At 39.7% G+C, this 27,765-nt stretch overlaps 1 protein-coding gene across 11 annotated transcripts in view; it reads left to right on the top strand.

The window, feature by feature from the left end:
• The first annotated feature begins 6,163 nt into the window (after nt 1-6,163).
• SYNJ1 (synaptojanin 1) overlaps nt 6,164-27,765 on the top strand; it is an 86,823-nt gene continuing 65,221 nt past the window's right edge. For 9 of the 11 annotated variants that reach the window (XM_057545267.1, XM_057545266.1, XM_057545273.1 and 6 more), the window contains exons 1-2: nt 6,255-6,392; nt 7,317-7,462. In XM_057545267.1, the coding sequence (XP_057401250.1) occupies nt 7,339-7,462 (124 nt within the window). In that variant the 5' untranslated portion in view covers nt 6,255-6,392; nt 7,317-7,338. The other 2 variants (XM_057545265.1, XM_057545275.1) reach the window with 2 other exon arrangements.

The following is a 27,765-nucleotide window of genomic DNA, read 5'->3' as shown; positions in this document are numbered from 1 at the left end:
GTCCACCAGTTCACGGGCTCTTACTTTAAAAGATCTTTAGGAAAATGAGACTTAGATATAAGACATGACACCATCAAACTCCTAACAGAGAACGTAGACAAAACATTCTCTGACATAAATCATACCAATGTTTTCTTAGGTTAATCTCCCAAGGCAATAGAAATAAAAGCAAAAATAAACAAATGAAACCTAATCAAACTTACAAGTTTTTGTACAGCAAAGGAAACCATAAAATGAAAAGACAATCTACAAACTGGGAGAAAATATTTGCAAATGATGCGACTGACAAGGGCTTAATTTCCAAAATATATAAACAGCTCATACAACTTAACAAAAATAACAACCCAATTGAAAAATGGGCAGAAGGCCTAAATTGACATTTCTCCAAAGAAGACATACAAATGGCCAACGGGCACATGAATAGATGCTTAACATCGCTAATTATTAGAGAAATGCAAATCAAAACTACAATGAGGTACTACCTCAAACTGGTCAGAATGGCCATCATTTAAAAAAATCGACACATAACAAGTGCTGGAGAAAGTGTAGAGGGAAGGGAACCCATCTACACTGTTGGTGGGAATGTAAATTGGTGCAGCCATTATGGAAAACAGTATGGAGGTTCCTAAAAAAACTAAAAATAGAGTTGCCATGTGATCCAGCAATCCCACTCCTGGGCATATATCTGGACAAAACTGTAATTGAAAAAGATACATGCACCCCAATGTTCATAGCAGTGAAGTAAGTCAGAAAGAGAAAGACAAATACCATATGATATCACATATGTGGAATCTAAAATACAACACAAATGAACATACCTATGAAACAGAAATAGACTCACAGACATGGAGAACATAGACTTGTAGTTGCCAAGTTCGGGGGGATGGAGTGGATTGGAAGTTAGAGTTTAGCAGATGTAAACCATTATTTATATAGAGTGGATAAACAACAAGGTCCTACTATGTAGCACAGGGAACTATACCCAATATCCTGTGATAAACCATAATGGAAAAAATATGAAAAAGAATGTATATATGTGTATAACTGAATCACTTTGCTGTACAGCAGAAATTAACACAACATTGTAAATCAACTATACTTCAATAAAATAAGTTTTAAAAAGAAAGATCTTTAGGAAAATGTACCTTATACCCCATGCTTGATAATTCAAAATACATGGTAAATGATAAAAAGTTTGACAAATCCTGTAGAAACCATTTTAAGCTACTTTACAAAAGCACTTTGACCATGAAAGCTTACCTTTTACACGTACCTTTAGATGTTGAAATTCCAGAGGTGCCTGCTGCTTAGGGACTAATAGCCATGTTGAAGAGTGAACATCCTACAGCCCTGATCTCAGGAAGGCCAAGCCCTGTTATGGCTCTGGTCCTTTGATTTCCACAAGAATCCTTGTGTGTCATTAAAACAAACCATCTTAGCTCTCTTGACTTGGTTTCTTTTTCCAAATGAAAACTATTTTTGTCACATACAAGTTCCTTGTTTGCTCCAGTTGCAATTTTCTTAACTCTGGTATGTGTGAGCAATTTTTCACTCTTTGAAGTTTTTGTTTTATTCTCACAATGATTCTGCTCTCAAACTTACTATATTTTTGACTGACAAAATTTCTATTTTTCCAGTTTAAAATCTTGTCCTTTACTATGAACTTATTCAAAGCAAACAGCTAACGCTATTTGTAACCTACTGTTGTGTTGCCTCTCAAGACCACCATTTTCTCTTTAACAAGGAGTCATCCCTGCCTGTATAATAGATCTCTGCCGATCCCGATATGAAGGTTAGCTCTAGTCTGTGTAACCTGAAAAAAAGCTATTAAAGATAACTGAATCAGGCTGTAAACATTCCCCAAATTTGCCAAATGCTTTCTAGTATTTTTGATAAGGAAATCCAGGAAAAGTAGGCCCTATTACTAATTTACATGGTGAATCTGTCAAAATTCATAGCCTTGTAACATATGGTATATTTTTTGTCATTGGGATATTCATTTCTAAATTAATAAATCCCATCATTTACCGGGTACATAAGTGTTTTTGACCTAAATAAACGGCAAATACATGTTTCAACCTGATACAGGGAATTGTCCGTAGGAGAAATAATTTGGTCAAAACCCAACATTTAAAAATCATGTTTTTGTTTGTTTTTTTTGCGGCATGCGGGTTCTTAGTTCCCCCACCAGTGATCAAACCCGTGCCCCGTGCGGTGGAAGCACAGAGTCTTAACCACTGGACCGCCAGGGAAGTCCCTAAAAATCATGATGTTTGCCTTCAATTCATCGAAGCGATTGGAGCTGTTATCTGAAACACCTATGGGCTGTTTTACTGATTGTCTGTGGATGCTGTAACAAATGACCACAAACTGGGTAGTTGAAAACAGCAGAAATTCATTTCCTCACACTTCTGGGGTCCAGAGGTTCGAAATGAAGGTATTGGCAGAGCTATGCTCCCTTCTGAGGCTCTAGGGAAGAATCCTTCCTGCCCTCTTCCAGCTTTTGGTAGCTGCTGACATCACTTGGCTAGTGGCCACGTTGTTGCAGTCTCTACCTCTGTCTTCACACTGCCTCTGTGTGTGTGTGTGTGTGTGTGTGTGTGTGTGTGTGTGTAATCTCCCTCTGCTGTCTCCTTATAAGTACATTTGTGATTGCATTTAGGGCCTACCCAGATAATCCAAAATAATTTCAAAATTCTTAACTCAATCCTATCTACAGACTTGTTTTCCCTGTAAATTAATATTCACATGTTCTAGGGATTAGGATGTGGATATCTTTTGGAGGTGGTATTTTTCATCTTACCACAGGCCTCACTGCTCATTTTCAAGGTTCAAGATGGTGTCAGCCCATCTCTGTAGGCCCTTAGGACCTCACTAAGAAGTTTGTGTATACCACCTAACTTGTATTTTAAGTCAGCCAACCCCAAGGACACTCTTCAAATTTGGTGACAATTTGTCCAGCTATTTTCAAGTGCTATAATAAAGAAGTATAAATAAGAAAGAGAGACAAGAAAAAGAAGAAATAAAGTTTTTAAAAGTCACTAATAAAATGGCCCTTATGTTTTTAAACCCTGAGCATGTGCTTATTTCATGACTACAGTGATCTATTTTGAAAGGGTTTGGCCAGAGAAAACCATAATTCAAAAAGACACATGCACCCCAATGTTCATTGCAGCACTATTTACAATAGCCAGGTCATGGAAGCAGCCTAAGTGTCCATCGACAGATGAATGGATAAAGAAGATGTACATATATACAATGGAATATTACTCAGCCATAAAAAGGAATGAAATTGGGTCATTTGCAGAAACGTGGATGGACCTAGAGACTGTCATACAGAGTGAAGTAAGTCAGAAAGAGAAAAACAAATATCGTATATTAACGCATATATGTGTAATCTAGAAAAATGGTACAGATGAACCAGTCTGCAAGGCAGAAATAGAGACACAGATGTAGAGAACAAACGTATGGACACCAAGGGGTGAAAGCGGGGGTGGGTGATGGTGGTGGTATGAATTGGGAGATTGGGATTTATACATATACACTAATATGTATAAAATAGATAACTAATAAGAACCTGCTGTATAAAAAAATATAAAATAAAATCCAACCATTACCAAAAAAAAAAAGAAAGGGTTTGGTAAAGCTGTGGTCTTCTACTGACAGCTCTACTAATAAGAGTCCAGTTTAACTTGAAGAAAAGCAGCAATTCAGACCAAGAACCAAGAAACGTTGACCTAAATTTCCTTAGTTCAAAATCCAAAGAAACCAGGAATAGGCAGAACATCTACTTCTAAAAGGGCCTAGCACCGATATTTCCCACTCTGAGAAAGGAGAGGTTCCTAGAGCAGCTGCACGCAGACAGAGTTGCACTGGAAGTTTTGCTGTGGGCAAGTTTGGTTTGTGGTCCCAACTTCACTTCAAACTGAGTAATTTTTAACAAGTTAACTTTTCTGTGTCTCAGTTGTCATAAAAAGCAACTTCCGAGCAACATACTCAATAACATCAACACATCTTCTGGAGCCATAACCTTACATGTGTTTTTCTGGTGCATATCTGTCTGGTATTCCTTCGGGGCTATACAACTATTATACCTGAAAAGGCAAATAAGAAAAAATCCATTCTCACCCACTCCCATTTCATTTTTCTCTGTCCAGTGCAACCTCCAATTGAAATGGGTTCTTCTGGAGGGGGGGGGGGAAGCAAGCATGGACCAGTAGAGTATCTTAATGAGCTTAATTCTGAGGCTGCTGTTAGTAACCACTATCAAGAGCAAAACAGTTTTTCTAAGGAGATAGTACATATTAAATGAGAGAAAGCCCCTCTAGTTCTCAGAACTAAACCTGTGTTTCTGCATATCTCCTTCTATAAAAGAAGTGGTTCTTTTTCTAATGAACTATAGCTACTTTAGTATCCTGAAACCAGGGTGGGTCCAGCTTCTCTAAAATGGATGAAGAAATGTTAAATCAAGCCACATGACAGGGCCTGGAGGGGGAAATGATCTTGTGCAATATGCTAAATTTAAATTCTGCTTTTGCTGTTAATAAAAGCAAGAAGGGGAAGAGGCAAAGAAAGAGCAAAGGCAAGAGGAAACAGTTTCCCAGGGTGCTGAGTTCTTCAGGTTTTCAATTCCTTTTGACTCTCTGGGTTTTGACTTCATTCCCACATTTAGGCCTATTAAGTGGAAACGGAATGAGAAGTCCGTGGGACACACTGATGTTAACCAGGAAGCATGATTTGTTGAAAAATGAGGATAGGATGAAAGGATAAGATGTCTTTAGTTATGAGATAACACAGTTGGCAGGAGCTACTCGCCATTCAGTGCCAACCATAGCTGCCTCGGCCTCAGTACAGCCGTGTTGGAGTCTGGAGATCCTGACTTGGGACTTTTCCACTCCACTGTACGTACAGCTGAGCACTCTCTCTCTTTTTTTTTTTTTTCACACACACACACTGTATTTTATTTTTACAAGAGATAAATAAACTGACACCAAGCATTGTAAATGGATGACCACAACAAAAGCAACAATGATTGCAATTACCAAACACGAAACACACTCATACTATGTCATAATATTGACATTCAGTCCAGTAATCCTCCACTGTAACAGCTCCTTTACTTTGCAGTGAAAATTGATTTGTATATTTTTTGCCTCTGAGTCCTTGTGGGATTTTTATTTTTTTATTCCAACAGAAAGTCACAAGAATTATAATCATCCTCATCAGTTCACTCAGTCCCATGTAATTAATTAATTTTTTTTCATCTTGATCTTTTGTTAAAACTTTTATGAATTCATCAGTTTTCCATTAGAGTTCTGAAAATGCTTATTCATTCAGTTCAGCAGTATAGTCAGTTACCAGAAACCTGTACTTGTCAGAGTCTTTTCCATGAATTCCTTGAAGATGAAACCCTTTTATAGGAACATATTTGCAAAAGCATCAGAGTACACCCAGAACTGTCTGTAAATGACAAAAGACTTAAAAATGACCACGGTTAAAGATTTGATGAAAGTTCATAATAATGCAATTGACAAGGAAATTTAGTTATTTCTGAGATATACATTTTACGAGCACTCTTTTTTAATAGTGCTCTTGAGAGCTGCAGAGCACACCAGAAGAAAAGGCAGCGAACAGAGTTGTTCCAAAGCAGACATGAGTTTTTCTTCCTGCTACCTACCCAGACGCTCAGAATAAGAACTCGGCGCTGTTCGCGGTGAGACACCATGGACAGCTCTTCAGGCGCTGCCCTGTTGCCCAGCGTGCTGAGTGTCCCGAAGCCTCCCCCCAGCCAGTCAGGCCGGTGGGGGAGGCAGGGGGTGGTCCTGACACCCTTCTTGGGCACCTATCAATACCCAGCCCCCAAAGCTTTTCCCCTGAGTCCCTCCCCGTGGTTGGTAAGCTCTGAAAAGCCCACGCGAGGGGGCCGGGGAGGCCGCAACCTCCCTCTCCCGGCATCCTCAGCGGTGGGACCTGCAGCTGCAGCTTGGGGAACACGCCTTCCGAGGAGAAGGTCACTGCGCGTGGAGGCGGCGGGCAGCTCACGGCTACCTGGCCAGCAGGGCAGCCCAGAGGGGGCGGGACCTCCCCCGACGCCCCGCCCTTCCCCGCGAGGGGCGGGCCTTCCGCCCCCGGCCGCGGCGCCATGCGGAAGAGATGGGCCTGCTGGAGCGGAAGTGACGCTTCGGGCGGCTGTGGCGGCGGCGGCGGCGGCTGCGGAAGAAGGAGGAGGAGGAGCCGGAGGAAGAGGTGAGCCTGCCGGCTGGTGGGGGGGGAGCGGGGAGCGGCAGCGGCCAGACGCATCGGCTGCGGGGCGCGCGGGCCGGCGCTTCCTGAAGCAGTCTCCACCTCCGCAGCCTGGGCGGGAGCGGTGAGCGGCGACCGCGGGCAGCCAGGTACGGGAGGGCAGGCGGGGTGGTTGGGAGACCACCGGTTGTGCGGGGCGCCGCGTCGGGCGGGGGGCAGAGGTGACAGCGGCTGTCAGACTGCCCGCGGGAAAGGCACCGAGTCGGTTTGGGCGCCTGGTCATCTCTTCTGGCGTATAATGGAGGGATCGGGCTGTTCCGCGCTTCCGTCCCCCTGGGAAGGAGCCGCTTTCCCGGAGGTTGACTGCCGGGAACCCCCGAGGAGCCTCGGTCCGGTCCGTGTCCCGACTCGTGACTCTTCCCGGGTGGCCATTCATATCCACGGGGTGCTGCCTGCGGACCCCTTAGCCGGCGGTGCCCTGGCGCTGGGCTGGAGGCGGCGGTAACCTGTACCGCTGCTCTTGCCCTTCACCGCCGCCCCCGGGAGAGCCCGTTGTGTCGGATAATCCTTTCCCTTCTCTCGCCCCCTAAGGCGCTTTGAATCAGCCTTGTTAACCTTCCTTCGCACCTACCTCTTCTTGCCCCGTAGAGGATCGGCTTGAAGTTTTCGAATCGTTTCCCTTTCAACGTAGTTGACAAATTCTGAAGCAGGAAGCTGATAAACAACTCCGAGCGAAATACGCTCAAAATGTTTCCTTTTGGTAAACATTAAGTAAAGGGGAAACTCATCTTCACCAAACCGTTCACCAAACCGTTCATGGACTTGGAGTGATGAAACCCTGTCTTGCCTTGCTGTGAGAATTGGTAGCTTTTCCTCTTGCTTTTCGGTAAAATTAAGTGACGACTTATCTTTTGGTATCAACCATTCTCTCCCCAAGCTCCCCCCCCCCCTTTATTTTTTACCACCCCACCCCCCATCAAAACCTGGCAGGGAGGGACTTCTGGATGCCTTGCAGTCCTTGCTGCAGAAGGAAACATTAGCTTCATTTGCTTTGCTTTGCTTGGTTTTCACAGGGCTGCCTCGGAAGAAAGGAGAATGGCGTTCAGCAAAGGATTTCGGATCTATCACAAATTGGATCCTCCACCTTTCAGCCTCATAGTGGAAACTAGGCATAAGGAAGAATGTCTCATGTTCGAGTCTGGGGCTGTAGCTGTGCTCTGTAAGTCATCTCTCACATCCCAGCTGATCAGGGTCTGTTTTGCTTGAAGTAATTCAGATGCAACCATTTTTTAAGGAAGACTCTGATATGCTTTTATTTCCTTTTAATCAGACCTTATTTTCTTTCAAACTTTTATTTTCTTTTCTTCCCCCCACTGCAGGTTTTTGTTGGGGGTGGGGAAGATGCAGGTTTTGGTACAGATTTTTGCTTTCTTGGGTTCTTCTGCTGCTTCTCAAAGTAAATCTTTCTTTCCAAAAAATTACGGTTGCAATGTATAGCATATCACATAAACCTGTAAAATGGCTTGCTTGACATTTTTGCTGTAATGAACAGCATTTCTTATAGGTCAGTTGTAGTAATGGACTATAAGAGTATTTATTTAATATTGTTGGAGGATTTTATGGTGAGGCGCTTACATTTTCATTAAGAGGATTGTAAACAACCTTCAAAATTTCATGTAAGGTAGGTGATTGATTTCATATTGTTTAAGAAACTACTCTGATAGTTTATTTTAAAGAAAAGGACTACTGCAGCACAAGAAAAATAGTAGATTAGTAAGGCTTGGGTGATTTTGTGGGCAGATGGATAAAATTAAAACTAAAAAGATTAATTTGAATATTACACTTGGTAATATAAGATTTTGTCTGGTAACCTCAATTTGGGATTATTTCAAATGTGACTGTGTTGTCAGAGGCTCTCTAGTGGTAACGAGTTGTTCTATATTATGCTTTTGCTATGTAGGATCAGTTTAGTTATTGGTCATATTTTTTAAAATTAAAAGTACCATTTGAAAGGCATACTTACAACTGTAAGCCCCTAAATATTTTAAACTGTTAAACTTTCTCCATATTCAGTAGTGAAGGGCAGAAGACCCTAATCTCTGCATACAGAATACTAACATACAGAATATTAATATCAGTTAAACCTGATTGATCTTAATACTCTGAAATAGCAAAATTTTATCCTGACTGGGGAAAAGGATAGTGACATAATGAAAAGTCTTAAGCAGAGAACAATGTATAAGAAATATGTATTTTTTGGTACATATGGTAACATGGTTTGAGTGAACAGGAAGAGGCTATATGTGTTCTAAGAAACAAGTGTTAGTAATATGGGTTATATTCAGTCAGACTTAATTCATTTACTGATACATTGTTATTTATGCTTAAATCAACTAAAATATCACTTGCTACAATATTAATTTTGCAAAGCATGTTTCTTCATACTACAAATATTATTCTTATACTGATGAATTCTATCCAGATAAAACTATCTGTGGGGAAAAAGGTTTGTTTTAGCATGTGAAACCCTTTTCAACTGCTTGTGTTTTTTAGTGATTTCCTAATTTGTCTAAATTCTAAATGTTTCTCTAATTGTGATTACTGGTAATAATGGGAAGTCAAATTTTCAGCTACAAAGTATGTATTACCTAGAGTTATTAGGGTTATTGCTGTACTTTACTCCAAGGTCAGGAAGCCTAAGGATAATCCTACTTCCAAACCTCCAGCAGTCCTCTCTTTTATGCCAAATAATGGTTTAAAAAAACAAAACAAAACAAAAAAACTCCCCAAACCATCCATTTTGGCATTAACATTCATTTTAAGAAAAAGAATCTTAAAAACATTGTCTTAACTATTAACTCTTTTTATTTTCATTAGATTTAGACTATATAAGTAATTCTTTTCAGGAGAATAAAACTGTGAATGTTGCCTCTCTCCGTAAAGCTAGCATAAATGGATATATAATCTTTTGGGTATGTCATTAGCTTTTCTACTAATTAGCTTTTCTATGTCAGTAGCTTTTCTACTGTAAACTTTAATATTTAAAATATTAATATTTAAGAGCTAACAGACCTTTTTATAAATCATTTGACTTGTAAAATTAATTTGACATTCAGGTCAATAATACCAAGATGTGTATTGTGCTGTAGAATGTTCATTTTTAAAACCTTCACATTTTTTCAGTGCCTGTTGTATTCAGGGAGCTGTGCTTGGAAGATACTGTGGTGTTCTGTTTATCTTCACCAATCTCAGCCCTTTGAATTTCAATGCATCTTGCATATTAATCTACCAGAAGAATCTCCTAAAATCATTTTTGATATTAAACCCAAATGTAACCCTATTTTTCAGTAAGATTAAGTTCAGACTCCTCAGCCTGTCAATCAAGGCCTGCCATCATTTGGTGCCACCCTGTTGGTTCAGTGTTGATCTCCTTTAAGGGAGACTGGTGTTTCCTCAGTGCTCTCCCAAAGAAGCGTGCTTTTTCCAACCGTCATCTTGCAGTCCCTCTTCCTCCAAGACTGCTAGAATGCTTTTTTCTGCCTTTCCAGTCGAAGCCTGTCAGTTCCAGTTTGAGTCTTCTTCCTTCATGAGAATCTGCCCCTCCAGCTCACTCTTGTCTCTTCCTTCCCTTCATTTTGTGGAACTTAGTCTGTATCACAAGATGAATGCTTTTTATATGCTGCTTTTGTTGTTCTCTACATGCTTGTATGCAGGTGTTTTTCTTGAACGTACATGGTGAGAGTGACCCTAGCAGGACTCAGTTTCATGTACCCAAAGTTTGTGACTTCTACAGGCTTCAGTTGCCCGGGTTTAAAGTTTAAACAATTAGACATCTTAGGCAATACATATCGTTAAGGATTGACAATCACTTAATTTTCTTGGCTTAGGCCAGAAGTGCCATGAGATAACCAATATGAAATGTCATTTTTCCTATTATTAGCACATATTAAAAAATAGGGTGCAAGTGAAAATAAACTCAGCTCATGGATCCTCTTAGGACCCAAGTATCCACTAATCAATCAAGCCTTAGAATTCTGTCTTAATGTTGATAAAGATGTTCAATCAGTCATGATGCTATGACTTAATCAATCGATGAATCAGTGATTTTCAGCCCTGTGTGCACATTATAATTACCTGGGAAGGTTTTTACAAATACTGATGCCTGGGCTCCAGCCCCCCAGAGATTCTGATATAATTAGATTGGGATGACCATTTCTGAGCATGGTTTATATAGGCCTTTCTGTGATAGATTATGGCATAACTTTTTTGGCTCACAGACGCTATCCAAAATAACCATGTTTCCAGAATTTCAGTGCTGTTACTGCCTACTGTGAGGTCCGTAATGAGTTTCCTTGAAACCCTCAGCCTGAACCAAGTGCTGATGTTCCCATAGCACTTTTGGTCTAGTGCTTTTCACAGAACGTGGAACTGTGTTCAGGTTTCTGCGTCTGGATGCTTCACTCCTTGAGGAAAAGGCCCAGGTCTCAGTAATCTTTGTATCCCTAGTGTTTAGTTCAGTGTCTTACTCATATTGCAGAATAAATGATTATTAAATAAGTGGCATGGGGGGAAGACTAACCTAATGTAGATTATAGTATTCTGTGTTTGTAGTGCAGTATTCTGTGTTTGAAAGTGTGGTACCTTTTCATATAAAATTTATTTTCTGTCTTTTAAAGAATTGCTGTTTGATCAAACTGCTGATATGAAACACATACGTTACACATTGTTTGGATTTGTTACTGAAAAATTCTCTTGGAAATAACTATTAACCACATCATTAAGGTTTTTCTGAAATGCCAATTAAAATGTGTGTGATGAATGTTCTTCATAACTACCATAAGTACTGTTAACAATTTGTTTTAAAATTACTTTTCTTTAGATGGAAAATAATTTTATCGATTTCTTTCATTGCATTTATTTATTTAAAAAAACCTTTGGACTTCCCTGGTGGTCCAGTGGTTTAGACTCCACGCTTCCACTGCATGGGGCACGGGTTTGATCCCTGGTTGGGGAACTAAGATCCCACATGCCTCGAGGCACGGCCAAAAATGAAAAAATAATAATAATAAAATAATAATAATAAAATAAAAATAAAATAATAAAAATAAAATAATAAATAATAAAATAAAAATAAAATAAAAATATTTATTATTTAATAATAATAAATAAAAATAATAATAATAAAATAAAAATTAAAAAAACCTTCTGAAGCATTCTTAGATAATAGTTAATATGTTTTTTAGTCACATGCCCATTTTTAATGTTACTCATTTTTGAAAACTACTAGTCCAGAAAAATGTTCAGTTGAACCAAAAATTTGATGTCTGTGGAGCAGTGACTCAGTGTAGCAAGTGGACCGTCTGTGGCCGGTATACTGCGTCTGAACCAGCATAAGCACAAGTGTGATGGTCAGCAAGTTGGAACACTACACCCTTCTTCTTGGAAACTAATTTTTTAAGAGATAAAGGAAGACATCTATCAGTTCTGTGTTGAGTTCAGTTTTCCACCACTTTTTTACAGTTAGACACATGAAAAGACCATCACAAGGGACGGACAAGTAGCCAGTCAGACAGATACATGCTTTAAATTCACAGGCTATCTCATTTTTTTACAAGCCATCTCATGCTTTAGTAAAGGTAAATAATTTGCTTTATAATTGTATCCTAAATAGAAGATGGAGTAAAGAGAAGGTCAGCACGTCGGAAATGGAGGATGATTCACATAGACAGTGAGCGTGACATCTGTATTAAACGTAGGAGAGACGTTTATAAAGGGCATTGGCAGTAAACTCTTTGTTGCAGCTGTTTTCCAAGTCATGTAAATACTTTTTCCTGTGATTATGCATAACCTTGGAATGGCACTGTTTAACTAACCCATATGTGTTTGGTTTTCAATGGTTTTTTATATTCAAATGTATATGTGGTGCTCACTTTTAGGATCAGCAGTGTTGACCATTTATGCTGCACAGCTGTCTCATAGCCTTACTAGTTGTGTGTGCTTGGTTGACCCTCTGGGTATACAAATGTTAGTCTGAGTGGCGTCTTACTCATTTGTTCATGAGTGAATGATTGTGCATGTGTTGTATGTCATAGTATGTCGTCACATAACAGGGAGGGAGCAAATAACCATTACATTAAGATAATATTGGACCAAATGACTTACTTGCTCTAAACAGTTTCTTGTACCCCTTAACCTGTCTTCAGAAGTTGCATAGAGTTACAGTAGTGTGTAAATTAAATATTGTGAAGTTATGGATCACCTGTTTAAAAGACGCGGATGTAAGGTGTTGATGTAAATTCCTAACTCTTAAAATGAGAGCTTTTGTTCTTTTGGGTGTCACATGCTGGTATGGTAGGAAGGATTAATTGCTTTTATCTGTCTAGTGGTAAGATTATCTTCAGGCTTTAACTCTGGACCTGGTTTTACCCCACGTTGTCCGTCTAAGTGTCTTTTGTCTACCTTATTTGTTTTCTTTTGTCATGGAAACCTGAGCTGTAAAACTGAGGGATAATATTCTGGAGCTCTTTGTCACAGAATGTGAAGTGTCTTGCCTTTTCTATGAAACTGCACACGGTAAAGGAGTCATACTTGCCATTTACTGGAAGTTACTCTGCTAGTCACAACATTAAGCCAGAGGGGCCTAAGCTTTCTCGTTTCATGGCATCCTTGGGGTCTCATTAAGTTTTTAACAGCACCCCTAAGCCACCGTTCTGTTCATTAAATAGTTAGGTCCAAACAATAAATTTTTTTTTTCAAACAATAAATATTTATGTCCTAACAGCCTTTAGTAGCTGTTTGGAAAAAATATTGCAAAGAAATTGAAAATAATTTATTTCCTTCATAAATAGCCACAGTTCTTTACTTACGGTATGGCAATGCCTGTTGAGCACTGAACAGCTTTTCAGACCTTGGCACCAGATTGAAAAGCACCGCCCTCATTGCCTGTTCCACGTTGATTTTGGAGCAGTACTTGTTTTTTTGTTTTTTTTTTTAATCGCAGCAACCACTGAAAACCCAGTTTCACTAAGATCTGATGTCTGATGTCATAAAGGAATGTACTGCAATCAAATGTTAAAACTCTGAGCTACCCCAGGCTAATAGTTTGGGCAGTGTCCAGCATGTGTTGAATATCTCCGTGTTTCTTTCCATTTAAAATATCCCTCGTCTCTCCTGAGAGTTTGCTGAAGTGTCCCAGAGCATCTCAGCATACAGTTTAGACTGGCATTAGACATGCTTTATTTCATTTAATTCTGTGGGTTGTACTTTTATCTGCATTTCGCAGATGTGGAAACTGAGGCTTGGAGAGATTAAATAACTTCTCCAATGACATAGTCTTACCATTTGCTTTTACGCTGTAATTATTATTTATGCTTTTGTTAGGGTGGTGGTTATTATTTGGTGGGGTTGAGAAATGAAGAGCAAAAAGAAAGGAATGCCAGTAGACTTTAAAGTTGAGTGAAATGGTAAGCATTTTCTAATGAGGGAAGTGTTAAACTTGCTGTGTTTTTACCTACAAACTGTTAATATCTAAGAGGGAAACATGGTTTGATTTAGCATTAGGTAATTAGAAACTTTATGTTTTAACTTTGCCGGGCCAAGTTCAATGTCAGGTTTTAGAATTTTGGATGAGGAGTGTAGTAGGTGGCGATGACAAGCAGTGTGCATAGTTTTTTGTTTGTTTTTTTAATTGCCAAATGCTACTAGTCAGCACGATTGCCCTTTAGATAAGTTGCAGTATCTTATCTCTTTTTAAGAAAAAATTTCAAGTTGAGGAAAGAAGTTCCTTTTTTATAGTTGACTATTTCTGTGCAGAAAAATGAAATTTAGACTGGTTATATATCACTTTATGTTAGGGTTGCAAAAATTCATTTTCTTTTTGTAAACAGTTTTTGGAATGTTCGTATTTAATAGAAAAGAAAATAAATAGCAACTTAATATCAACACTTAAAAAAAAAATCCACCTTACTCCTCTATCCTGGGCAGCAGGATTAGCCTGCTAACATAGGGCCAGTAGTAGTTCCTAAGTGCCTTCTTTTCTTTACCACTTAAGTGTGCTATGAGGAAGTAAAAGGTGAAGGCAAAAAATTTCTCTCTCACTGAACAGTAAAGCCTTGTTATGTGACTTATTATATGATTTCAGGTCTCTCAGATGTTCTAAAATGTCCTTAAAATATAACTAGGCCAGGAATGTAACAGGATACTTGCTTCTGAGCATGATGGTGTAACAGGATCTGTATTTGCCCTTCCACCTTAAATAACAACAACAACAAAAACGAACAAAAAAATGTGAAACAATTTTCAGCCCTTGAACAATAGGCAGCACAAGACACTGATCCCTAAGAGAAGGGAAACAAATGAGGGGAGCCTTGCGATCGCTGCCTTGAGAGCTTCCAGGCTACAGCCGCAGCAAGATGAACCCAGACAAAGCCTGGCAGTCTCCCTGCGTTGAGGAGATAGAGTAGGAACTTCGGCGAAACGCGAGCAGCTAGAATTCTCAGGACTAAGTACCAGAAAAGGTGTAACTGCACAGAGCTCTTGAGATTGTAGTGGATTCCACTTGAGACATCAGCTGACTTCTGATTGGTGCCGGTGGATGAGGAAGCTATCAAGGCAGGAAAGAACCACCAGAGAGGAGCAGGCAGAAAAATTCCTGGAGCTCAGGGCTGGGCATAGTTCATGCTGCAAACAGCCAGAATAGAGAAAACTGGTAATACTCGGGGGATTGGGTTGAACACTCAGAGAAGGGTGTATTACTTCAGTAGTGGAGCCAAGGAGCTCTGGACCACATGCTGCTCTGGTCCTGCCTGACAGAGCTTCAAAGCAAGACCCAAAGGGGTCAAACTGTTTCCAAATAATTTCCAAATAACTCAACTGTATCCCAGAATAAAGATTAAGACTGTTTATAGGAATACAAAATATATATACATATATCCAGCATTCAACCCTGTCAATTTCACAATGTCTGGCATTCAATTAAAAATTACCATGCATGAGGGGCTTCCCTGGTGGCGCAGTGGTTGAGAGTCTGCCTGCTAATGCAGGGGACGCGGGTTCGAGCCCTGGTCTGGGAAGACCCCACATGCCACGGACCAGCTGGGCCCGTGAGCCACAACTACTGAGCCTGCGCGTCTGGAGCCTGTGCCCCGCAACGGGAGGGGCCGCGATAGTGAGGGGCCCGCGCACCGCGATGAAGAGTGGTCCCTGCACCGCGATGAAGAGTGGCCCCCACTTGCCGTAACTAGAGAAAGCCCTCGCACGAACCGAAGACCCAACACAGCCAAAAATAAAGAAATAAATAAATAAAGTAGCTATAAAAAAAAAAAAAATTACCATGCATGAAAAGAAGCAGGAAAATATACCCTGTAATGAGGAGAAAAGTCAATCTGTAGAAACAGATGCTCAAATTAATAAGAACATTAAAACAGCTATTATAAATATAGTCCATATGTTCAGGAACACAGGAAAGAATGAACATGTTAAGGAGAGACATGAAAAATGTAAAGGCCCAAATCAAACTTCCAGAATTGAAAAAAACAATGTCTGAAATGAAAAAAAATACACTGATGGGGATTAATAGATTAGACTCTGCAGGATAAATGAGTGGTGAATTTGAAGACAAAATAATAGAAACAACCCAAAATGAAGCACAGAAAAGCAGACTAAAATAGATAAACAGAGCATCAGAGGGCTGTGGGACAACTTCAAGTGGCCCCATATGTATGTGCAGTTGGAATCCTAGAAGGAAGGGGGTGGAGCAGGAAAATATTTGAAGAAATAATGGCTGACAAGTTTCCAAAATTGATGAAAACTATAAATCCACGGATCCAAGAAGCTAAATGAACCCCAAGCAGAAGAACCATGAAGAGAAAGAACTACACCCAAATATGTGATCAAATTGCTTAAAACCGGTGACGTAGAGAAAAATCCTAAAAACAGCCCAGGAAAGAAAAAAAAAAAAGATATAAATGTAGAAGAAGGAAGATACAAATCATGATAGACTTCAGAAACAGTCCAAGCCAGATGAGAAAGAGCTATATCTTTAATGTACTGAAATGGAAAAAACAACAACAACCATGAAACTGTCCACCTAGAATTCTGTACCCAGTCACAAACAAAGATGATGTAGACTTTCAGATGTTCAGATGATAAAAAAAAATGAGCCAATTATATGAGTAGCAATTTAAATAGTATTGCTTTTCTTTGCATCTAGTGCCAATACATTCAGAAATTTTGAGGTTGTAAAGTCTGAATCATTACATTTTGTTACTTAGTTATGTTTTAACTCTAAGCTTGAAAGAGGCAGAAAGAGTGGAATGGATTAGTGCAATTGGGGTTAGTCTTGTAAGCAGAGTGCCAAAAGGAGGTATATCTTTAAAAATTGCATATCATGTTTTTACTGGTGACAGTTTAAATTTGCTTGAGTTTTTAAATGGTTGTTAATAAGAATTTGTGTTTTATCTTTTTCCACTAAAATAGATTTTGAAAGTGAAATCCATTGTTACTCCTCTGTAATGTTACACAATATGAGCAATGCATTCACATTGGAGTGCATTTCATAGCTAATGAACTAATCAAATTACTGTGAGTACATTTGGCATTTGGAGAGATGCATTAATCCTCAGTGGTCAGCTGGACACCTATTTAATTACTCCCTCAGTTCAGGCTGGAAGAATTTATGTACTCTTTACACTCCTGGATGATTTTAAGATAACTTAGTCAGTTAAAAGAAAAAATAAAAAACAAAATACTTCTTATTAAATTATTGGCTAAAACATACTGAATGTTATTAAAATTCTCTCTTCTTCCCTTTTATTATAGTCTTCTTACATAACTTTATAAAGTGTGTTTGCTTACATAAACTAGGTCTTTGCAATAAATATTTATTATGGGTTGTGTTTCATTTTGTTCACTAGCCGACCATAGGATTGCTGTCGTCTGTTGAATACCTTACTGAAAGGTAGATAAACAGCCTTTTAATATCCTGTGCACCATGTTCAAAGTATAGGCAGGATGAATCTTATTATTTATTTTATTTTTTAAATTAAAAAATATATATTTTATTCATTTATTTATGTATTTGGCTGTGCCGGGTCTTAGTTGCGGCACACGGGCTCTTCGTTGCAGCACGCGGATCTTTCAGTTGCGGCATGCATGTGGGATCTAGTTCCCTGATCAGGGATTGAACCCAGGACCCCTGCATTGGGGGCGCGGAGTCTTAACCACTGGACCATCAGGGAAGTCCTGAATCTTATTATTAAGTAAATTCCTAACTGGTTGTACATTAGTGCTCGTTAGTGGTCTGTCTTGGTCAACGCTGGGGATATGACTTTGGCCTATCTTGTTTCACAATTTGATTATTTTCTTGGAGAATGGGGTAGAAAGGTCGTTATCAGATTTGTAGATGTTGCAAAGCTGTGTGGGACTGATGCAGAGCTGGGTAGAATAATTTTTTATTTTGGATGGCACAGTTGAGATCCAATTTTTTTCAAACTGAGAAAATGGGTTAGAACCTACAAAATGAAAATGCACTCCCCCTTGTTTGAGTTTTGTGTCCATTCCTGAACCAACTACTGTGGCTACAGGGATATCAGGTGCTACTTGGGTTGGGCAGATGATTGGCAAAAGAAGGTAGAAATTTCTGTGATTGTTTGAGTTCCCATAAAACCCCACCTGTACCATGGCTACATAGTAAGGGAGGGTGGGCACAGGTACTGGGTCGATGGTCACCTTGACCACTGCATTCCTTCAAATCTGCTCTCCTTCAGTCTTCCTTATCTCAGGGGATTGCTCTCTATCCACCTAGCTGCTTAAACCAGAACTTAAGAATCACCCTCTACACCTCCTTCTCTCTCATTTCACACATTCACTCCATTACCGCGTACCGTCAACTCAACCTCCTAATTTCATTGAGAATCCACGCAGTTCACCGTTTCAGCTGGTTCTACACCAGTCAAGCCACTGCAGTCTCTTTCATGGACCTTTATAATAGCCTCCTTAAATGGTCTCCCTGCTTCCACTCCCCCTACCCACTCTCCAGTGTTCTTAAATACACAGTTTAGATTTTATTATTCCCCTGCTTAATACCCTTCAGTGGTTGGTCACTGAACTTAAAATCCAAACTCTTTAAAATGACCTGCAATAAAATCGAGTCCGTCTCCCTCTTCAGTCTTACACTGTACTGTCTGTTGGTTTCTGTGTTCCAGCCACATTGGCCCTTTTTTTTTTTTAGTTCTGAATGTATCAACTGCTTTCTGGTCTCAGGGTCTTCACAAAAGCTGTTCCTCCTGCTCAGGATTTTATTTTTAAAGATAAACTTGTTCGCACACGTGGAAAAGTACATAAACAATAAATGTTCGACTTGATGGCTTATTACAGAGTGAACATATTCATGTTACCACTACCAGGTCGAGAACAGAACATTATTGCTGGCTCTCCAGAAGATTCTGTCATGTTCCTTTCCAATTATTATCTCCATCATGATCTGCAAAGATAATCACTGTCCAGACTTCTTACCTCATAGGTTAGTTTCATCTGGTTTTCAACTTAACATAAATGGAATCATTCAGTATGTATTCTGTTGTGCCCAGCTTCTTTCATTCAGTGTTAAATATGGGAGATCATGCATGTTGTAGCATATAGCAGTAGTTTATTCATTTTCATTGCTATGTAGTATTCCATTGTATGAATATTCCACTATTCTGTTGACATTTGCTTTATTTCCAATTTTTCCTATTATAAATGACACTAGTATGAATATCCTTTTACATGTTTTTTGGTGCACATACATACATATTTCTGTTGGATATTTTCTTAGGAATGGAATTTCTGGTCATAGGGTATGTGGATGTTGTCTGGAACACTTTTACCTGCACTCTTAATTTGGCTAACTTCCTGTTTATTCTTCAGGTTTCAACTTAAAGGTCACTTCTGCAGGCAGGCCGGCCTATTCTAACCACCGCCTTACCCCACAAACAATTTTAGATTAGGTCCTCCTGTTGCAGTCTGTTGGAACTCCATCACTGTACTTAGTATAATTTATAATTTTGCAGATGTATGATTATATAATGCCTGTCTTCCCAGTGGAAGGTATTGGGGCACTGACTTTTTTAATTCCTAGAACTTTGCCAGGATCCTGGTATATGGTAGGCATTCAGTAAATACTTGTTGCACAAATGGGTGAAAGGTTATTTTTATTTTGAAATGTTGCCAGGATTGGGATGTGCAGTTTACATAGAACACTAATTTGGATAGCTGAGTATGTTTCAGCTGGAATTTTAGTTATTTACTAATACAAAGAAAACCTTTTTCCTTTAAAATAATTTTCTCTTTATGTGTAATGAAATGGAAAGAGTCTTTACCACCAGCTGGTTATATGATCTTGGACGAATCACCTAACCTCTAGTCTTTTTCTTCTGAAAATGAGTAGCTTGGACTGCACCATCTCAAGGATCCTCTGACTAGAGGCTCTCTGCTTCTACGCCAGAGTTGTACCTGCATGCAAATAAGCCGGCCACAAACTGCGGTGCATGCAACCACAGGCAAATTGTGTTTCTAGGAAGGTCGTGCTAATTTGTAGTCCTGTTTTCATATTCTTACTGGCTTTCTTCAGCTTGGGCTTCTGTATCATCAGCTAAGGAAAGACAGTCTGTTCCCACCTGGAAGGTTTGAGCCGCAGCAGAATGTTGACCTTGGATGGCAGGACCTTCAGTGGGTAGCGTAATTATTTAGTTTGAAATATTAATTCATCAGAAGTTAGAGAAATCTACATTTAAATTTAATCCTCAAAATACCATTTAAGTTTTTAAAGAAATGACTTTTTATTTATCTGAATGTCTTAGATAATAAGTTAATTTTATTTCTTTCCATTCAGATGGTAGAGTTAGCAAGGCAGGCGTGACCATCGTGTTGCAATTATCCTATGTTTAATAAGCCTGTATTTTAGAGTCACAACTCATGAAAATCAAGAAATAGGCATATGATTATGTTTTCATCTGAATTTCTGTAGCCTGATCTTTTGTTTCTTATCTTAGTTGCCTTAACTTCTCATTTGAGAAGGGCGGGTGTAACACCAAAAATGCTGAGTAATGCCAGCTATGTCATATGACAGAGTGCTATAAAATAAGCCAATCCAGCAAAAAAAGGTGTTGAGTAATGTGATAGAGAACAATAGGTATGTTAAATTTTGATAGAGAACAATTGATATATTTATACTCTGAGTGTTTTCTGTAGTCTATAAATAGATAATCTCTATAGCTTCTATTTTCATTACTTTCCTGTAGTTTAAATAGGAGACGTAGATTAGGCCTGCCTTCAGTCATGAATTTGTTCAGTTAAAAAACTCTGAAACAGGCACAGAGCTAAAATAATGAATAAGTTATCTGTATTAAGTTGTGGGATATCACTAGCTCGTGGCTTTACGTAGTTTTAAAGACTTCTTAACTACTTCTGTGATGACAGGTAAAGGTAAGCTTATGATTTTCCAGCTACAAGTTTGACAGAGGAGGATATGAAAGCTAATTTATTTAGGATGAATGTAAGGAAAACATTTGTGACAGAGTATTAGCAATATTTACCCTTCCTGGGCTCTCCATTCTATAATTGCCGAGTCTGCTTCTTTCCCAAGTTGTTATATATCTATTATTTGATGAATATATGATAGCCTTGGGAAGAGCAGGCCATGGGGCCGTTCTCAAGGCTGTAGAACTTATTGCTCCCTTTCAAGTTTATAAAAGTCCTAGTGCCCATTGAACTTTTGCCTGCTTGGAGGAAAATACCTCTCGGATCACTTAGAATCCGAGCAGCCTGTCCTCTCCCACTGACTGGCCAGGTTATCTTGTCTTCTCTCCTCTCTGAATTTATCCAGGATACCAAAGAATGTTGTCAGAATAAATTTTAACTGGGGAAGTATCAAACATACATCAAAGAAGAGAGAATAGTGTCGTTGATTCCTATGTATCTGCCAGCCAACCTCAGCGATTATCACAGACGCTTTTTAAAATATATTTATTTATTTATTTATTTATGGCTGTGTTGGGTCTTTGTTGCTGCGCGCAGGCTTTCTCTAGTTGCGGTGAGCAGGGGCTACCCTTCATTGTGGTGCGTGGGCTTCTCATTGCGGTGACTTCTCTTGCTGAAGAGCACGGGCTCTACGTGCGCGGGCTTCAGTAGTTGTGGCGTGCGGGCTTCAGTAGTTGTGGCGTGCGGGCTCAGTAGTTGTGGCGCACGGGCTTACTTGCTCCACGGCGTGTAGGATCTTCCTGGACCAGGGCTCAAACCCGTGTCCCCTGCATTGGCAGGCGGATTCTAACCACTGTGCCACCAGGGAAGTCCAGTCACAGACGCTTGTGTTTATCTGTATCCCTTATCTGCTATCTCCCCCCTCCGCTGCCACTGTTTATTTTGAAGTAAACCCTGGACATCATTTAATTTCATCTATAAATATTTTTATGAGAATAAATGTTTATGGCACATATTTTATTTTGCTTTAAATTCTTTTCTATGACCTGATTCATATTCATATATTCACTAGGAGTAGATTCAGAGGGCCTTCAGATGATCAGTTCTAATGACGTGAGGATATGTTTAAAAATAGAGCTATAATTATAAATTTACGCTTAAGATAGCTCTGTGTTCTCAGGAAATGCACATTTGCACTAGATTGATGACTAAGATTTAAAGGATGAATGAAAGATAGTGTTGAATGTGACATGAGAAGAAAAGTTTTTCCAGTTAAAATAAGGAAAATAAGGAGGGGGTTAGTTACTGTTGATGCCTGAGGTGTCATAGCAGTAACTTCAGAAGCCAGGCTCTGTCTTACCTTCTGGGCTTAACAAATGAGCTGAAGACATGTGGCCCTCCTTACCTCAGCTGAACTGCTCAAGATCTTGATCGGCTCAGAATGACTCCTAAAACAATGGGCTTCTTGGCTATTCCTACCTACCCATGGTTAGAAATCAGTCACTTGTAAAAAGAAAGGTTTGTTTTTCCTAGCGTTTCGTTTGTTTAATAACAACATGAAAAGGAGGAAAAACAAACCACTTCTCTTTCAAAACGCAGGCTGTTGCCCTCATGGAAAGCGCAGTAGATAACCTTGAAAGACAGCACTAACAGGAGAGCGAGTAGCCTGAACTTCCGTATCACCATGTTTCCTGAACTTTCATTTCTGCTCATTGTTTCCTCTCAGCTCTCCGCACCCCCTGCCATTTTATACACTCCACAGCTTACACCCTGGTTAGCAGTCATTTAACAGTGCCCATTTTCCCATCCTCACCTTCACACCCCACCACAGACATCACATTTGAAAATTTCCAGACATCACTATGAGGAACTGTTAAACTTCAATAATGAAGGCATTCAAATGCTATCAGTGGTAAGATAAAATGTTTATCTTTTTGTGTATTATTTTATTTATTTATTTTTAAGTTTTTAAAAAAATTTTTAAATTTTTTTATTTAAAAAAAAATTATTATCATTACTATTTTTGGCTGCGCTGTGCGGCTTGTGGGATCTTAGTTCCTGGACCAGGGATTGAACCCAGGCCCCCTGCAGTGAAAGCGCAGAGTCCTAACCACTGGATTGCCAGGGAATTCCCCTTATGTATTATTTTAAAACTTACAAAACATTCCCTTTTGTGCCGAAACCTCTCAATTTATTTTTGTCTATTAGATGAATACTTAATCAATAGCTGCAGTGTTCAGAGTCTCTATGTTAGGTGGGCATCGTGTTGAGATATAAAGAAATAAGATTTAGTTTCTATTGCTACTAGTAGACAAGTGTCTGTGGTATAAAGTAAAGAGAAGAAAGAGATTTCCTTCCAACCAGAGTAATCAGAGGAAACTTCAGGAAGAAAGCGGCATTTTTTGTTACGTATTGAAAGGTGGGTAGTATTTGGAAACACAAAGATGGCTAACAAGTATTCGGGATGGAGAGAACGTGGTGAACAACAAAAGAGAGGGGAGGGAGGGGAAAGAACATGGAGCCTGTAGGAGGGGAACAAGTTACTCATTTTAGCTAAAGCCTGGGATGCAAGGGGAGAGTATTAAGGGAAAAAGAAAGATGGGGATGGATTGAGTAAAGTCGTTACAAATGCTGTGTTTTATCTAAAGGTTATACAGGTTATTTTAAAGTGTTATGGCTTTCTTTCTTTTTTTAAATTAATTTATTTTTGGCTGCGTTGGGTCTTTGTTGCTGCGCGCGGACTTTCTCTAGTTGCGGCGAGTGGGGGCTACTCTTCCTTGTGGTGCGCAGGCTTCTCATTGCGATGGCTTGTCTTTGTTGTGGAGCACAGGCTCTAGGCGCGTGGGCTTCAGTAGTTGTGGCTCGCGGGCTCAGTAGTTGTGGCTTGCGGGCTCTAGAGTGCAGGCTCAGTTGTTGTGGCGCACGGGCTTAGTTGCTCCACGGCATGTGGGATCTTCCCAGACCAGGGCTCGAACCTATGTCCCTGCATTGGCAGGTGGATTCTTAACCACTGTGCTACCAGGGAAGTCCCATGGCTTTCTTATTTTAAGTAATCTCTTTATAGTGGAGGGATCTCAGATTATTTTCTAGAATTAAATTACCAGAGAAATGGGACAATAATTTAATTAGATCCCTCCTAATCATATATTTCTCTGTATTTCATGGAGTTTCATAAAAGAAGGGAATCTTTTTCCCCCAATTAAAAAAAAATATATGGGGAGGGAATAAAACGGTATTATAAGAGTTTATCTTCATGCCATTTAGAGAAAAAAGCTTCATAACTTAGGAATATGCACATGTATTTTCAGTTATTTTTGCTGGCTACATTAAGAAAATTTTTTTAAATTTTTAAATAATTTCAAATATATGGAAAAGTTGAAGTTCAGTACAAAAGAACTTTTTTTTCTGAACTATTTAGGACTACTAAGTTGCCAACAAGGTACCCTGTCACCCCCAAATACTTTATTACATATTTCCTAGAAAGGTATTCACCTACATAACTACAATATAACCATCAAAAAATTAACATTGGTACCTTACTGCTGTCTAATCCTCAGACTCCATTTAAGTTCATCAATTGTCCCAACAATGTCTTCCGTAGCAAAAAAGATCCAGTTGAATTTTGTACATTTTATTTAGTTATCATGTCTCTTTAGTCTCCTTAAATGCGGAAAAGTTTCTCAGTCTTTGACGTTTATGACCATAAAACTTTTGAAGATGAAGGCCAGTTGTTTTGTAGACTGTCCCTCACTCTGGGTTTGTCTGCTGGTTCCTCATGCTCAGATTGAGGTTATCTTGGCAGGAATATTACAGAAGTACTGCTGTGTTCTTTTCATTGTATCCTGTCAGTTGACACAATCTTGACTTGTCCCATTACTGTTGGTGTTCACTTGGATTACTTGGGTTAAGGTGGTGTCTGCCAGGTGTCTCTGGCTGGCTCTTTTTTCCTTCATAATTAGTAAGTGTTTGGAGGTGAGGTACTTTGAGACTATGTATGGTCCCATTGCTCTTCAAACTTTCAGTTTATGGGTTTATTCAGTGGGTTGTAATCTGTTACTCTTATAATTTATTTTGATGCTCAAATTGTCCCAGATTTCACCGGTAGAAGAAACCCCTTTAAGCCGGCTTCCGCATTTTTGTAACATGCCACCATCATTCTTTGAACACTCCCTTACTTTCTGGTGCAGAAACATGTTATAGGCTCATCTTGTCCCTGCCCTTCCCCTGGAATTTGCTGTTTCTCCAAGGAGTCCTAGTTCCTTTTAGTGGAGAATGGTATTAGAAGGCAAGATCTGGGTGCTAGGTGTGCTGTTTGTTATTGGGGTATTGCTGGCCATGGTCCTGTCAATGGCTAGAGCTAAGGAGAACATACAAATGTATATGTATATGCATACATAGTTATACCCACCCATTTGTATCTCTGTCAGTCTGTCTCTCTAGAAAACCGTGAGTTCATACTGGTAACTCCAATTCTGATCAGCGCTGCAGTGGTCTTTCTAGTTTTCCCTCTTTCCATGTTTGCAATTCCCTTCTCTGACAGTGAGAAGCCTACTCCTGTGGTCTTTGATCATTCCCCTGTGCATAACCACTCTCCTGTTGCCCCTGCAGCCTCCTCCACTGCGTGGCTGCCTTCTTCACCCCAGTGGGGCTCCAGCACCCTGCCTGGGGCTCTCTCCACTGCACCCTGCCTTCTCCACCCCTCTCAAGCTCCAGCATCCCGTGCCAGGCCACTCCTGCTGTCTCTGGATGAACACCACCCTCCTTACTCAGACTTCAGCATCTCCTCCCGGCTGCTCCTCCCGCCAAGTGGATGCTTTCTTTCCCCACCTCTGACTTCAACTCCATGAACAGGGCCACCTTTCTTACTCTACCTAGACTCTCACAGCCTGCAAAGAACCTCCTTCCCTTCACCCCAAACCTTTGAAGCATAAATGGAAAAATAGGTAATCATCTGCAGTCCTTTAGATTAAAAATATTTAAGAAGAAAACACGTGGTTTTCTTTTATGAAATTGGAAGTGTCTAGAGTTAAACGTTCGTATGGCTCTGAAATTGCATTCACCAGTTCATTGAACATAAATTACTGAACCCCTCCTGGGTGCCAGGCACTGAGCTAGGTCACCGGGGATAGGACGGTGAGCTAGACAAAGCCCCTTCTCTCATGAAGCTGCATTCTCTGACTCTGTTTAAGCTTAAACAGGTTAGTAGCAAATTAGTAATCTCTCTAAGCCTGTTTCCTCATGTCAAGTGGAAAGAGTTGCAGTTCTGCTCATGGGGTGCTTGTGAAAATTGAATAACACATGAAAAATACCTAGCCCAGTAACTAGTTAGCTACTGTCTTAATCATCACAGAAACAATGTACAAGTACCTCAGCTAAAACAATATTCGTCACTCTAAAAAATCATTTAAAATTTTCATTTAATATTTTGAGGGGAAGCCAAAAAAATTCCTGGCAGGGAAAATGAAATCTCATCTATTCTTTGAATCATTTTTTTTTCTTTTAGCATACTTTTATCTAAGAATATGCACTTTAGTTTAAATTGTGTGTGTGTGTCCTGTTTCTTGAGTCTCAGAATATAATACAAAAGCACAAATAACTAAGCAGCATGACATTTGTTTGCATGTTTGAATCAGGTGACAATCTAATAGATGGGTCTTCTTTGGGCCTGAAAGACGTGGTAGATTCATATGTCTGGAGCACAGTTAATGAAAAGGTAATTATTATGCATTATTAGAGAGAGAACATTTTGTTGCAGGGTAATTTGTTATAAAATGACTTTCTCTTTTCTAAGGGAAGGCGATGACTTAATATTAAAAATATATTTTCTTTTTAACCCTTACTAGCTGCTGGTATTGGACCCCAATTGGCTGCTGCTAAAACTGATAGATACGTCTAGTAACGTCTGTATTACTCTACTAGTGATAGTATTTGAAATGCATATAGCATGTAACCTGTAAAACTCTGGAATAGTATTTGCCCTGGAAGCCATGCCTTCTATCATCAGAGATATAGCAAGCCTCTCTAAGGTTTGCTTTTGTACATGTGGTACTCTTAACAAGGCAGTATTTAGGGGAAGGAGTTCCTATTTTACTTTATAAAATATTAAAATTTATGTTGTGATGTTTTCTAGCTGTGTTCCTTGTCACTGAGTGTTAGGAGTAACTGTTCTCTAAATATATAGTGCAGTAATAATAATAGGAACTCTAGGAATGCAGAATGAAATTCAAATCCCCATAACTTTAGTGGCTTGGTGAAATCTTCCTCACTTCCTAACTTCATACTGGGTGGTTTGATAAAGATAAAGACCTACCCCTAATAATGAACATACTAGAAAATTGTGACAGTATCAGCTAATTGAGTGACTGAGTCCTTCAGTCTTAGCCTGTGCTGCCAGCTAGCAGAGCACAGCTCATTCGAAGGCAGAAGTGGGATAACTAGGAAGAAGTATAAGAGTAGATGGTCTGAAAAGAGGTGAGACAGGCAGGGAAAGTGAGCTGGTCTGTAGAACCCTGGAGAAGAGCTTCAAAACAAAGGAAAAGAGCTCTAGTGCAGGGTACTATGGGATATTAGGAAAGCAGTAGACCGAGAAGATAGCCATTTTGTTGGCAATAAAGATTGACAGAGAGGGACTTCCCTGGTGGCACAGTGGTTAAGAATCCGGCTGCCAGTGCAGGGCACACGGGTTCGATCCCTGGTCCGGGAAGATCCCACATGCCGTGGAGCAACTAAGCCCGTGCGCCACAACTACTGAGCCTGCGCTCTAGAGCCCGCGAGCCACAACTGCTGAGCCTGCAGACCACAGCTACTGAAGCCCGTGTGCCTAGAGCCCGTGCTTCGCAACAAGAGAAGCCACCACAATGAGAAGCCCACGCACCGCAATGAAGAGTAGACTCCGCTTGCCTCAACTAGAGGAAAGCCCGTGCACAGCAATGAAGACCCAACGCAGCCATAAATAAATAAATAAATAAATAAATTTTAAAAATGTACTATAATTCTGTATCAGAGTGTAGTTTATTAGAATTTATAACATACTATCGTTCATGTACAGATCATAGAGGAATGAGG

Source organism: Balaenoptera acutorostrata, chromosome 4, assembly GCF_949987535.1.
Source record: "Balaenoptera acutorostrata chromosome 4, mBalAcu1.1, whole genome shotgun sequence".
In the NCBI taxonomy this organism is placed as follows: domain Eukaryota; kingdom Metazoa; phylum Chordata; class Mammalia; order Artiodactyla; family Balaenopteridae; genus Balaenoptera; species Balaenoptera acutorostrata.
Note: the sequence above shows the minus strand (reverse complement) of the source record. Positions and strands in the feature narration are given on the sequence as shown.